The sequence below is a fragment of the Corythoichthys intestinalis genome, chromosome 1, assembly GCF_030265065.1.
Source record: "Corythoichthys intestinalis isolate RoL2023-P3 chromosome 1, ASM3026506v1, whole genome shotgun sequence".
Classification (NCBI taxonomy): domain Eukaryota; kingdom Metazoa; phylum Chordata; class Actinopteri; order Syngnathiformes; family Syngnathidae; genus Corythoichthys; species Corythoichthys intestinalis.
In genome coordinates this window covers 33,758,473-33,771,767 of record NC_080395.1, presented here as the reverse complement: position 1 = coordinate 33,771,767, position 13,295 = coordinate 33,758,473, and the positions used below count along the sequence as shown (strand labels likewise).

The 13,295-nt window shown below is 37.6% G+C and overlaps 1 protein-coding gene across 3 annotated transcripts in view; it reads left to right on the top strand.

The window, feature by feature from the left end:
• Nucleotides 1-224: 224 nt before the first annotated feature.
• The window catches only part of esrp2 (epithelial splicing regulatory protein 2), a 29,324-nt gene continuing 16,253 nt past the window's right edge, over nt 225-13,295 (top strand). For 2 of the 3 annotated variants that reach the window (XM_057854428.1, XM_057854446.1), the window contains exons 1-10: nt 225-366; nt 545-697; nt 1,093-1,221; nt 7,569-7,682; nt 8,543-8,657; nt 8,843-8,938; nt 9,255-9,309; nt 9,414-9,524; nt 11,409-11,541; nt 12,460-12,502. In XM_057854428.1, the coding sequence (XP_057710411.1) occupies nt 566-697; nt 1,093-1,221; nt 7,569-7,682; nt 8,543-8,657; nt 8,843-8,938; nt 9,255-9,309; nt 9,414-9,524; nt 11,409-11,541; nt 12,460-12,502 (928 nt within the window). In that variant the 5' untranslated portion in view covers nt 225-366; nt 545-565. The other variant, XM_057854438.1, reaches the window with a different exon arrangement.

The window sequence follows — 13,295 nt, the reverse complement described above, 5'->3', positions numbered from 1 at the left end:
TTTTGTGAGTCTTTTTCTAACAGTCACTAATCTCCAACATTCCTTGCCAAAGGCACATGTAGATTTTTACCACACCCGTTTTGTCAGGTTACTTCCTGGTGAAAGGTCACAGACCAATCAGATAATGTATTTCACCCTATTGTTCCGCCCTCACCTTTGCAAGACAGCCAATAGGAAGTCATCTGCGGAACTTGTCTCGCTCAAGGGCTGTGACACACACAGGTATCTTTTAAAAAAAAAAAAAAAAAAAAAAAAAAAAAACCTGCGAGGCTTGTTATGGAGTTCATGTGAACGAAACACGGATTTCCACCCTTCTTTACCAGTCAAACCAGTATCGCTGGATAGAGCACTCAAGTACAGCAACAGGTAGAGTGACTGGCCGCAAACTCCTTCGTGGCTCCCTCTGAAAATAATCTCCCCTCGTTTTCTCTCTCTACTACCTTACCTCAATTGAGTTTCCAGACCCTTTTGTTCGCTCCTCTTATCACTTGGAAAAAGGTGAACCCTCGTGTTGTTTTTAGTTTAATCTTTGCTTTAATTGTAGTTTTTACCCTTGTGGTCCCTGATGGCTTCGCACAGTGATACTCTGGTGGTGTTCTTTGGGGCAACAGCTGGTGCAAATGGGGGTAAACTGGGTTCGGATGAGAGGGAAATAATTCTCTTGGTGTGGCAAATTGTGGACCTACGTGAGAAAAAGGTACGGCCCGTTCATTCGTCCGTCCGATTTCTTGTTCTCGAGTGTGCGTGTGTGCATTTTAATTTGGTATCGTGTCTCTAACTTGTTGTTTAACATAAATCAACACGGCGTGTGCTAATGCTAACTCTTTAGCTCACCTTCTGGCAGGTGTGCGCCTCTAAGTAGCTGCCCTCCACACGGTGGGGGTTGGGGGTTACCAACCCCTCCCTGCTCGCATGGATTTTACATAATTGGAGCAAAAACACGCCTTTTTGATTTGCCATGTTCAACCAACACTTGACGATTAAATTCTTTCTTCCAACCACGTTTTTTAAGTTCTTAATTGGGAGGCAGTCTGTGCAGTAGCTCGTCTCTTGTCACTGAGACATGAAATGCTAAAAGTGTGTTCCATTCAGGTGGGCAAGCTTCACAGATGTCTTGTCAAGCCAGACACTTTGGAGCTTCCAGATCAATGCAAAGAAGAGACTGGCCTCTGTTTGGACGATCTTGTCAATGCCGAGCCCTTGGATAAAGTTCTGCAACAGGTGAGTCTTTGAGACCGTTGTGCATCATCAAAAATGACCCAAAACTTTGACAAAACACTCAGCGATGCAATGGAAGATTTTAAAAAGAAAGATAAACTTTTTATCATGTCCATTTCCGGGGAAATAATCTTTAGTGAAATGATAAAACACACTATCTCCTTTTTCTGAAAAAGGTAAATAACAAGAAGTATTTCTAGGAAGTGGCCGCCTGACATGGAGGCAGACATTTTATAAACCATTTTAGCCAATCAAATGTGTGTATCCCAAAATACATGCCCTTCATCATTGTCATTTATAACCATTATTACATGCACCTGTGCTTGAGTCTGTGTATGTGCGATTGTGCGTGGGCATAAGCGGATTTTAAGGAGGGGGCATGGGGGCCAGGCCCCTCCTGGTGGCCGAAAAGTGTCATTGCATGAAATTGACTTTCCTATATGTATAAAAGTTGTAAAGCAATAAAACTGCAACACGAATGAAATGAACAACAAACAAACAAAAAAAATATAATGGGTCAAAATTATTTTTCGAACAGATCATGTGACTAGCACCTTGGAAGGTCAATTGCTTTGCATATAATTTTCAAAAAAAAAAAAATTAGGGGAGGTCAATTTCATTTTTCAAATAATTTTTTTTCTTTGATTGATTTAGACACAAATGTCCTACACATAATATGGACCAAACACAAAAATGATTGCTTCAAACAAAGAAAACACTTTCAATGAAAAATTAAGTGTTCAAATGCAAATTTTTCAATCTCAAATATTTTTTCATATACAAAAACGTTTTCTATGATTGATTTTTTTCTTTTTTTGACTGGAGATATTTTCTTTTTGAAAATTAAATTTTTTTAAAGCAACTTTTTTGATTGAAAAATAAAGGCAAAAACGTCATCGCCAAAATGTGGCCCAAACATAAATCAACATTACTTCAATCAAAAAAGTAAAACTTGAATCCAATCAAATAAAAAAAAAAAAAAATCAAAGAAAAATAGCTTTCACAGGCATTTGTTTGAGTTTCAAATTTATTTTTGCATTCAAACATTTTTTTTTTTTTTTTTTGATTAAAGCGACTTTTTTTGATTGAAGCAACTTTTTTTTTTTTTTTTTGATTGAATAATAAAGACACAAATCTACCTCCATATGGCTTCGACCAGGGGATACAATTTTTGACTGGGGTAACTACATTGGCACGACACCGGTGGGCGTACCATATTTATTGGTTGACGATTTTGGCAAAAAGTATTGCTTAAGCACCCTTATTTAGAATTCCCCTCAAAAATGATTGGAAACAAAAAAAAACGCTCATCGTCATCTTATTATAAATATTCTTGTAAGTTAATTTTATTGCTGACGCTCCGTTTCGGGGTCTTCAACACGTTGTGAACTCTGATAGAACTCAATACATTTTTGATTTGCGTAATACTGTCACCAACAATTTTTTACATGAAGGCCATTTATAGTTGGTGTTTTGATTCCCTTTAAAAGGAATGCAATCTGTTCTAAGGACCCCAGAAATGCTGTGGGCCCCCACTTTTTGCAGGGGATTGGAGCTTGTCCTCACCATAAATAATGAAAATCCTCAAATAATTTGCGCCAATTAAAGATGCATTGGCTCAGAAAATGATTGAATGAATGAAAATGGTTTGAGGGGGAAAAAATATATACTGTGTATATTTTATTTTTTTCCAATACTCAACCCCTCCGGAAAAAAATCTTTAAGAAGTGAGTATAACTGTTTGTCTTTGTGGTTTTGTTCCACCCACAAAGATGGAATTAAATATATCGAGGAAAAAAAAAATCCACAAACAGGTGAATCTGCCGGTTCCCGAACTCCAAATTTGTAGGGTTTTAAGGTTATTTGAATTGATGTCTTTCTGTTGGTAACATGGTAATGATCTTCAATAAAACACTGTTCATACATACGTTCAAGATCAAGGCAAGGCTTTTTTTAATAATACAGAAGTATTTACTGTACTTGCTAAGTGAAAGAAAGTGCTGTGTTTGCCCTTTGCTTTGTGGAATTTCTCTGTCTTAGCCAGGTTCCTCGATTTTGAAAACATGCATGTTCGCTTAATCAAAGACCAAATTGTTTGTAGGGCTGCCTGTGATTTTTTTTTTTTTTTTGTCCAGCGTCATCCTTAGATTAGCTAGCATTATATCAAAGTTGTCTCACGGCTCTAATGAAGTGAGCTGCCATTCCTGACACCTCAACCACAATCATGTTAAGGATTAGCAAAACAGAAAATGAATGCCTGCGCCCTTCTTTTCCCCGGTAAAGTTTCAAGTAATGTAATTATTGGTGCTTTTACGCATCACTGTTCTATTGTGTGATTGGGTACTGTCAATACGATGTGCAATGACACTAGCGTCTCATTCATTCATTCATTTTCCATTTTTCCTTTTGACAAATATTAGATGTGCTGACCACGGGCTAATAGCGTTTAGCGTGACAGGACTGAAGACAGGACTGGGGGTGCTTCAGAGTTTTCACTATGTGTAGAAGTTCATGAGCTTGCTTTAACTCTGGTAATTGGGGGATTAAGAATAGTCACAGGTCCAGTCTTGTCTTGGCTTGATTCATGTTGCAGTCATCTGGAAGGTGTGTTGTTTACCTGCAGCCACACCTCACTTTTAGGCAAAGAACAGACAGAAGAGAAGCTAGGGGAGGGATCCATGAGGGTCTTAAGTAGGGCATTTTAGATAAAATTTGCTCACACTGTTCCCTGTCGATGTTTGTCTAACCAATAGTGTTTATGTTGTCAAACATGTTTTTTTTAGCAACCATGCAAGAGTATTTGTTTGCACTGTGTGCTCCTTTCTCCACCCACACATTTGTGCCTTGAAAAGCTCTCATGATCATGCTGTCATGGGCTGAATGCTCGCACTGCTTTGTATTCTTGCTCAGAGTAAATGCATAAGAAAGGTTAACATTTGCTGGTTAAGGCATCGGATAGTTTGTGTGCTGAACCTTCAAATATTAACCCAAGCAATCACTTGGTTCTTTTCATTCCTTTGTGTCACCCATTAATCTCTCTTTCGCTATTGGTGTCATTATAGCTTGGTTTTACCCTCTTCCACCTAGACAGGAAAAAAAAAGAAGACGAATAATGACTTTTTCCTTCAATTTATTTTGTTATTTATCTGAATGGTCCAGTGTATTCAGTAATGGTGCAATTTTGAGTGATTGTTGATCTTCTGTTATTCCACATTGAAGTGTTCCATAAAAAATGGGAAATTACATTTATTAGATTTTTTTTTTCAGAAGAAAATTGCTATAAAAATATGCTTATTTTTATGGCTAATGTATCTACATGGCAGTTGCTTTATTAAAACAATAACACTGATTCATGTTTTGTATGATTGTGATTAGGAATCATCTTAATAGTTTAATTCATTCGAGAGTTTGTTATTGGCAGCGAATGAGTTCTCAAAACCGGTTCTGCAGTAATGAGTGGTGTTCGTATTTGTGGTCATATAGTGTATTATTTACTTGTGTACTGGTATGTCATACTTTATCAATTGCGACATTTTAGGACCACGCCTACAGTGACGCAGGGTGAAGTTTGTTTCTTGTTTGGCACGTTTGCAGCATGCTACAGCTTGTGTAGTGATGCATGCAACTTTTCTTGACCTGAAGCTGAATCACTCCATTGTTTTAAATAAATGGAGCAAACTTGTTTCGCAAAGTGGTAAAGTGTACCCTAATTTTAAGCTGTATGGTATGGATAAAAGTTTTTCGTGATATATGTTAGATAATTCTATGTCCTGATAACAGAATTCCCATGGAAGCAAAATGAATCTGAAAATCAATAGAGTAATAGTTTGTATTGTACCATGATGTACTGTAGGCTATATCATTATATTGCACAATTCTACCCTGAGTCCAAAGGAATTTTGAGATGAAACCAACATGCAAACAGTCATCGTCAAACAGTATCCTGCTGTTTTGGAATAAAACCTCAAAGTGTTGCAGTATTTACATGTTAAATTTTCTTTTTACATTTGCTTGCATTCAACCACTATGTATAAAGTTCAAAGGGTTCTTAGTGTAAATATTCATGCATCAAGTGACTTAATATTTACTTTTGATTATATTAATCAATCTATCGATAGATAGATAAATAGTATATACTGTACATGACCCTTGTCACAATACTGGTACACATTTGACATTATAACTTCAAGCATTATCTGGAGCATTTATTTATCTAGGAGTAGTTTAAGTTGACAAAGTTATGAACATATTACATGTGCACCCTTATATTTAAACGATTTTTTATTTTTATTTTTTTTTAACAAAAATGATGTTTAATTATAAAAATGACCGCTAGGAGAGTATTGCCTACTGCTGTATATTAACATAAAAGCAGTTCACCGCTGTCCCTTTTATGACTGATTATTAGATACCTTTAACGCTTAAGCGCTTCCACTTGCATGCCTGACGTATTTATTGGAGTTTGTTGTGGCCACCAGCAACACCCCTCCTTTTATCAGCATAAAAATACTCCTTGTTAGAGCCTTCTGATAGGGCCACGTTCAAAGGCCATTTCTCCCCCTCATTTCTGAAAATACCTCGTAGTTGGTTGAAGCGTGTTCGGATGAATTCTGTCTGTATTGAGTGAGTCAGCTTTCATACTTCTGTAATGGCCTTCTTTTCTTAACCTTGTTGAGGCAAGTTGGGGGAAAAAACACCTGTAGAGTCGATCTTTTCTAACTGAGCCAAGCTAGTTTATTGTACGCTTGGTTCTTGTTTGTCAAATCCACAAATGGTGGATTCTTTTTTGTGTTGCAAAAAAGCCACTAGAGGATTTAAACTCCATAGTTTTGTTGGACTTAAGAGACTAGACTTTAGGGACGAACAAAACCCTCTCATTGTCCGGGTTTGTCTGCTGTTAGTTCTAGAGTTGAGCACATTTGTTCAATTGGAATCAGTCAACTGCATGTGTGCCTGCCTCTCAAGAACATAACTTTTGTATTCCAGGTTGCTTTAATAATGACAAGGCGTGCATTGGTATGAGGAAGGATTTGTTCAGGTGACACTTTCCTTGTGGAACTTGTTGATTATACTCATTAAACAATGACTGCATTCTTTTGCAGCAGCTTTAGTGTAAAATCTGTAGTTCTTGATGATCACAAAACCGTGAGAACCCCAAGGACTTATTTAATCAACCTTTGCACTTGATGTTATGTCTTTCTCTGCTTAGGAAATCAGACTAAATGAAAAGCTCACTAGAACGGTTGACAACCTTGTGATGCTTCCTTTGTGAAATGCTTTCAAATACTCTCAGTGTTCATATGTGTATGAAATGTTGTCCAAAATCACACAAGCGTAAGCAATTTTTATTTTGGTACTGATTTTAATGGTAGAGAAGCCTGCATATATGCTGAATTTCTTAGCAGGATTAACTAAACAGCATGTTCCTGTTCAACTCGCACAAAAACCTTTGAACGTTATCCTTCCTCGTTTGTCAGCAGATGTTTCACATTGCCTCGTAGCACCGCATTTTCTTTGCTGAGAAACGGGCCCAGACATGCACCTGGAACACTAGCTGTATGATTATAACTCATATGTAGCCTGTGGCTAAGTGAGATTTCTACCTGTCAGCCAGTTTCACCTTCCCTAATTTATACTGTCACTTGTGGCAACTATGAGGATTCAGGGAGCAGCAAATTGTCGTCGCAAAGAAAGTTTTAATCGACACCTAGTTTGTAAAAATTGTCTTTTACTTTTGTGAATGTGGTGTGGTGCAATTGAGCCCCAGTCTACACACGTATCGGTCTTGTTGTTTTGCAGGATGTTATACCAGTATATTGGTTGTAAATATGATCAGGTTGACACAACACAATCATTGTATGGATATGAGTTTAAATAAAACAGGCACTTATGTGCGGGATGCTGGTTTTAAAGGATTGGGTGTTGGCATCACTTATACAAGGCTGGTTAGACTTGTATAGCCTCTTGACAAGTGTGATCACTCTTTTCCCACATTCAACAAACTTAAAAACCTGTCTGACAAGCCCTGTTTGCGACGACAAATGCACACAATCAAAACCTCTAGCACCCCTTTCACTTGTCTGCCCATCAATTTTAAGTCCCTTAATTCTCACTTTCGTCTTCGTCACTGTTGTTTGCTCATATGAATGGTACTCAAACCCTTATCGTATTACAAAACCTAATTTCCACTATATATACATACTCCACCTGCGCTATTTGATGAAATCCATTAGTTTCTTTGATGGATTTTTTTTGTTTTGTTTTTGTTGTTGACAGTGATGACGTGCAATGTCCCAAAAATTATATGCCAATTTATAGTATACGGTTGGTCTTTGTGCTTGGTTTTGCAGTTTCAGCAGTCTGTGACATCGGAATTGGAGTGTCTTGACAGAAGCTCTTATACACTTTGTGTCAACAGTCCCCTTGTCATCCGACAGGCCCTCCACCCCGAGGCTTCTAATAAGGTAACTGCTGTTCCTCATAATTGGGGGTAGGGGGAACTGATGTATCAGCCGTTTAATTTTGTGTCTTTGTAAATGAAAAGAGATGTAAACTGTTTATTTTTCCCAGATAAAATGCACAAGATGATTGAAAAGACTGTAAAACAATATATGTTCTATGATAGCAGATGATCCATGTCTTTGTGAACCACAGCGAAAATTTTGAAACAAAAAAAATCCTTCCAAACCAGTAGTTTTTTTTATGATGAAAATAGTTTTTGTGACAGTAGCTCATGCCTTTAATAGCAACAAAACCTGTTTTGCATTAGGTGAGCCTTACTGCCTTGTAGCAGAAAAATAACATTATGCAAAATTATGTGCATAACTTTCTCAGGGTAAATTCCTTATCCTCTCCCAAGTAAAACATATTATTTTTAGATATATTTATGTTTTCCTCTTTCATATTAAATTACTCCATACCCACTTGAAACTAAAATAATTGCTTTCATGGCTTGGTCAGAGACTGCTTTAACACCTATGTGTACAGAATGCTCAGTTTGTTATTCACCCTCATCCACAGACACAAAAAGTAAAAAATAAACAAAATGTTCCAATGGAAAAAACAAAAAGAAATCCTACCACCCTGCTGGAAAATAGGTGGCCATGTTTAAAAACTGGTTGCCGAGGGCCGTGCAAACGCAAATCGAATGTTGCTTGCCCTCATCCCCCATTAAGTGAATTTATAAAAATAAAAATAAAAATGGGGGAGGGCTTGTTTCATTGGTGTTATTCTGACCCTTGTGATTTGTAAATATTTTTAGCTGACTCCTGTTTTTGGCTATGACTTACTGTCTCAACATATCTGTTTGGTTTGTTGTCCACAGAATCTCGTCCTTCCAGAGTGTTTCTTTTCATTTGTGGACTTGAGAAAAGAGTTTGAAAAATGTTGTCCCAGTGCCGGCCCTGCGATCAAGCTGGATCTCCCCTCCATGTTAGAACGTATCTTTTTAATTCACTGATGAAATGGGGCAGGGGGAATAAATTTGGTATGTACTGTATTTAAAGGGAGGTGGGAAAAACATCAAACAAATGTCTAAAGTCCTATGCTTGTTTAATTTTCCTGGTTATTTTTAAGGTCTATGACTAACGTTAAATGGGAAAAAAATCTTTAACTAGGTGTGTAGATTTGGGTCTAGCTGCAGTATCAGAGCAGCTGATGGGAGTGAGGGAAGTGAGGAGCATGGCAGAGCTGATCCTCCACATCCTGGCTGAGCCTTACAGTAAGTATCCACCAGTAAGCATCATCACTAGCCAGTTGAAGTGCTTTCTTAAAGCTTACATGCCTCTGGTGATCCTCAAAACAGGAACCCGTATTATGAGAACAAATGACATTTCAGAAAATGGCTATTAACCTTCTTTGGTGACCTGATGCTTGTGTTCATGTAATTGTTATGTTTAGCCCGCCACTTGTCTAACTTGTTTGAGTAGAACTAGCTTGACCTGAATGTCAACAAGAAAAATGTACACTTGCTTAAGTGGTAAACTTTAGTTTGTTGCTATCTTTTGATACATTTTTCTCATTTCATCTCCATTTAGATCACAGTTTTACCTGCATTGAGACGGTGAAATACAAATTTGATTCTGGCACATGGTAAGTGTTGGTCTTTTAAAAGTATTCCTGCTACACCTTACCATACATTTAAAATGGCAATGAACGTGGCGTTATGAAACATGTACGTTTTTCTTTCAATGCAGCAGTAAGACAGAGCAAGTTGACAATGAGACGGTCATCAGGGCACGAGGACTTCCGTGGCAGTCTTCAGACCAAGACATTGCTCGCTTCTTCAAAGGCCTTAACATAGCCAAGTGAGTTAAAATGTGTGGATTTAAAAGGTTTACTAAATTCAACATGTATTTATTTTGAATTACTAGCTGACGCTGACGTTCAACGCGGCTATAAATGGGTGTAAGGAGACTAAATTGGGACACGGCCTTGGGTGCTTGGGTATACTTTTTATTCCCCAATTTTTAAAAAATATTCATTTTTCACCTACTCTGATTGTAATATTTGTTTTAGTTTAAATTAGTGCTGCAACGATTAATCGATTAACTTGAGTATTCGATTAGAAAAAAAGATTTGAATTAAAGTTGGCTGCTTCGAGTATTCGTTTAATTAAAGTGGCGTTGTAATGGTTTGTTTTTGAAAGTGTTTGCATTTAGTTTTATTGATTTGGGTGGATACACTGCCCTCTAGTCTGCCTCATATTACATGGCCAAATCCAGCTGTTCCCTGTTAAGACCAACATAAGCTAGGTTTTTGTTCGAGCTAATGTTTTTTAATGCATTCGTAATTTAGTTTAAAGGTATATTTGGCAAATTTTTGTGGTAATATGTGTCTGAACCATTTGTTAAGAGCATTGTTAAAAAAACTAGCATTTAAGCTAGTGGAAGTTTGCTTTGTTCGTTAGCCAATTGTTCTTTTGTTGTACATAAGTAGATCCTTATTTATTTCTTTTTTTATACTGTTTGAGGCCCAGCTCAGGTATTTTAATTTTTTCATGTTTATCCGGTTACTCGATTAGTTGAACTAACTAGTTAATTGATCAATCCACTACTAAAATAATCGATTGCTGCAGCCCTTGTGTGTTATCAAGCGTAATGAAATTTTTAGGTAAGAAACAAGATTTTTTAAATAAGATTTTAGAAGATTTAGGATTTATAAGTTTTTGAGTAAAAACAGTTAAAAAGTTTTTTTGTTTTTTTTTCTAGTCACTTCTGAGATGCAATTGTTGGCTGTTTTCAACAATGTACATCAAAAATAGACATTGATCGACTGAAAATGGTTCAATATTAGATGAAGTGTCTTGTTTTCTTATGTATATTTATAATTGCTCCTTACCTAAAAAAAAAAAAAAAATTATCCGATGACTCGATTAATCGATAGAATTTTCAGTCGAATAATCGATTACTAAAATATTCGATAGCTGCAGCCTTAGTTTAAATATTGTATGTAAAAATGTTCACCTTACTTAAATGATGAGTGGTTCCACTTTTTTGATGGATTTCTTGCTAGCTGCCAAAAATGTATATAGTTATTTGTTATTATTATGAATCCATTTCCTTTGCTGCATAACTTCACATTTGATAGTAAAATTTACACCAAATGTATCATTTGTGTATGGAACACTGTCCAGTGAAGTCTAAAAACCAGGCAACTCCAGCAAATATGAGAAAATATTACAAAATAATATGGGTGTTGAATATCATAATATCAATATTTATGAAATCTTTAACAAGACCCTAAAGTCTTATTTTGTCTTATATTATCGAATGAAATAAGGTGTTTTTAATTAAAAAAAAAAAGCCTGATAGATAGCATTAATTTTGAGGTTAAACTATTATCTGGTATGCACGTTTAAATTAAACTTAATGTTATTATAAACCTAATAAGAGGAAAAACTAAAGCTTTTCAGGCTTAGTCATGAGTAATTAAAAACATGTAATTGCTATAGCCAAATGGAGAATATTACGGGATTGATTCTGATGAGTAAAATGCAAATAAACATCAAAGGGTTAAAAAACAACAACAACAAAAACAACAACAAAAGATGTTTTAATAATTTATTTCGAGTCCTTAAAATCATATGGATTGCCCATGACATTTCTGCAATGTCAATATTTTTTCCACATAATTTGCTGCCCAATGTGTCTGAGTTCAACAAATGTTTTAAAGGTAACTTTGTGTTTCAGAGGGGGTGTGGCCTTATGCCTCAATGCTCAGGGCAGGAGGAATGGTGAGGCCTTGGTTCGCTTCATCAACTCTGAACACAGAGACCTGGCACTGCAGCGCCACAAGCACCACATGGGCAGCCGCTACATCGAGGTCAGCTTGCACATGTATTTCACTGGACTTGTCATGATTATATACACCTTCTTGGTGTTTTGCCATCAGGCCTTTTACCAAGCAGACTGAGGCTGTGATAGTATATCATATGTCAAAGTAAATAAGCTCAGCTTCAGGGCCGCATCACTGTGAAAAGTGAAACTTCAGCACAATCTCAATGGAGGCATGTAATAGATTCCTCCAGGCTTTATGGCAGTTTGAACATTACGTTCAGAAATAATTAAATTTCCCTGAGGTGAAGGTGCTCAGTCAGCCTGCCATAGGACTTCTGATGTTTGTTTTGCTTGTGTGTGTCAAACACTTACACAATTACCTTGGGCGTCCCGCAGTAAAGGGAGATTAGGTATGTGAAGTCGAGGGGGCTATAGCAGCCAGGATGAGTAGGAAAAATGATTGGTTCACTTCCCTGAAAGTGGCCAACAGCGTTGCAGATCAATAAATATATGGCAGTATAAAATGAAGAGACCCGGTGTTAATTAAAAAAAAATTACAACGCGTGGACTAAAACTCGCATATAAGAGGAATCTTTCGTGTTTAATCATTCGTTCATGCATTTAGAACATGTGCAGGCACACCGTTGGTTTGGAGTGGTCCCCTTAGGGATGGTCTCCCATCGTGTTCTCTCAGGGCCTCTCTTAAAGCCCTGACAGGCTGCTGACAGGTTAGCTTGGCCCTCTTTTATGAGAGGCATGCCCAGTGGCCACATGTTGGCTGGGGAGTCTGCAAATGAAGCCAGGTTTATCTCCTGTTCTATGTTTGGTCAGTGGAGTTCTGTCGCTCTTAAGGGATAGCAACATGTAAATCTGCAGCATCAGTTCTGTCTAAGTATGATGAAACTTGTACTATTCAAGTTGTTTGTTTAAGACCAAAATGTACTTTTCTGCCTTTGCCTTTCAGGTCTACAAGGCCACAGCAGAAGAATTCCTGAAGATTGCTGGAGGTCAGATTTTTAATAAATTCTCCCCTTTGCACTTTGTGCATAAGGAGTTAATGTGAGAGGCTTTTTGTTTTAGTGCACTCTCCTCCTTTATTATTATTTTTTTTAACTATGACAAAGCAAGGCCCTGCCACACACTAAAAGAGCAACTATTTCAATGGCTTTGAAGGAAGGTTTCCTCTTTTGCTCTCTCCTGTTACCTGTGTGCCTGCCTCATCCCAGTGATCTCTAGCAGCTTATCTTGGACTCATAAAAGATGCTTTGTGAGGAGCCAAACCCCCTTCCCCCTCTGAACTACCTTTCCTTAACTCCTCATGTCTCTAGCCGAACACTCGCAGGGCAGTCGGAGAGAAATTGTACCCTCACCTATGCAGCTCGGCCTCAAAGTCCACACTCCCCTCAGGGGGGCAGTCTGACGACCGCTTTAAAGCGCAGTTCAGTGCTGATACAAAGGGGGTGTGAGGAGACAAAGCACGGGCAGAGGGCCTCAGGTACACTGAGCACCAGCAGTAGTACTACAACAGAGATAGCTCACAAAGAAACTCACAATGGACTTTAATCAGAATGAGCTCAGATCGATGCAGACTGACACAGTAATAGTAAATAGTAGTTCTACCAGACCAAACCATATACGAACGTCATCAGATGTTGCGCAATAACCATGGCGTCTGCTCTATAGTGTGCATTTTGTTAATGTTGTTTTGATTCACCTTTTCCCCTACACGGTACGTACCAGGAAGTGTTAGTACCAGGTTAGTCACGGGTTCCGCTCACTCTTGTTGATTCAATACCATAT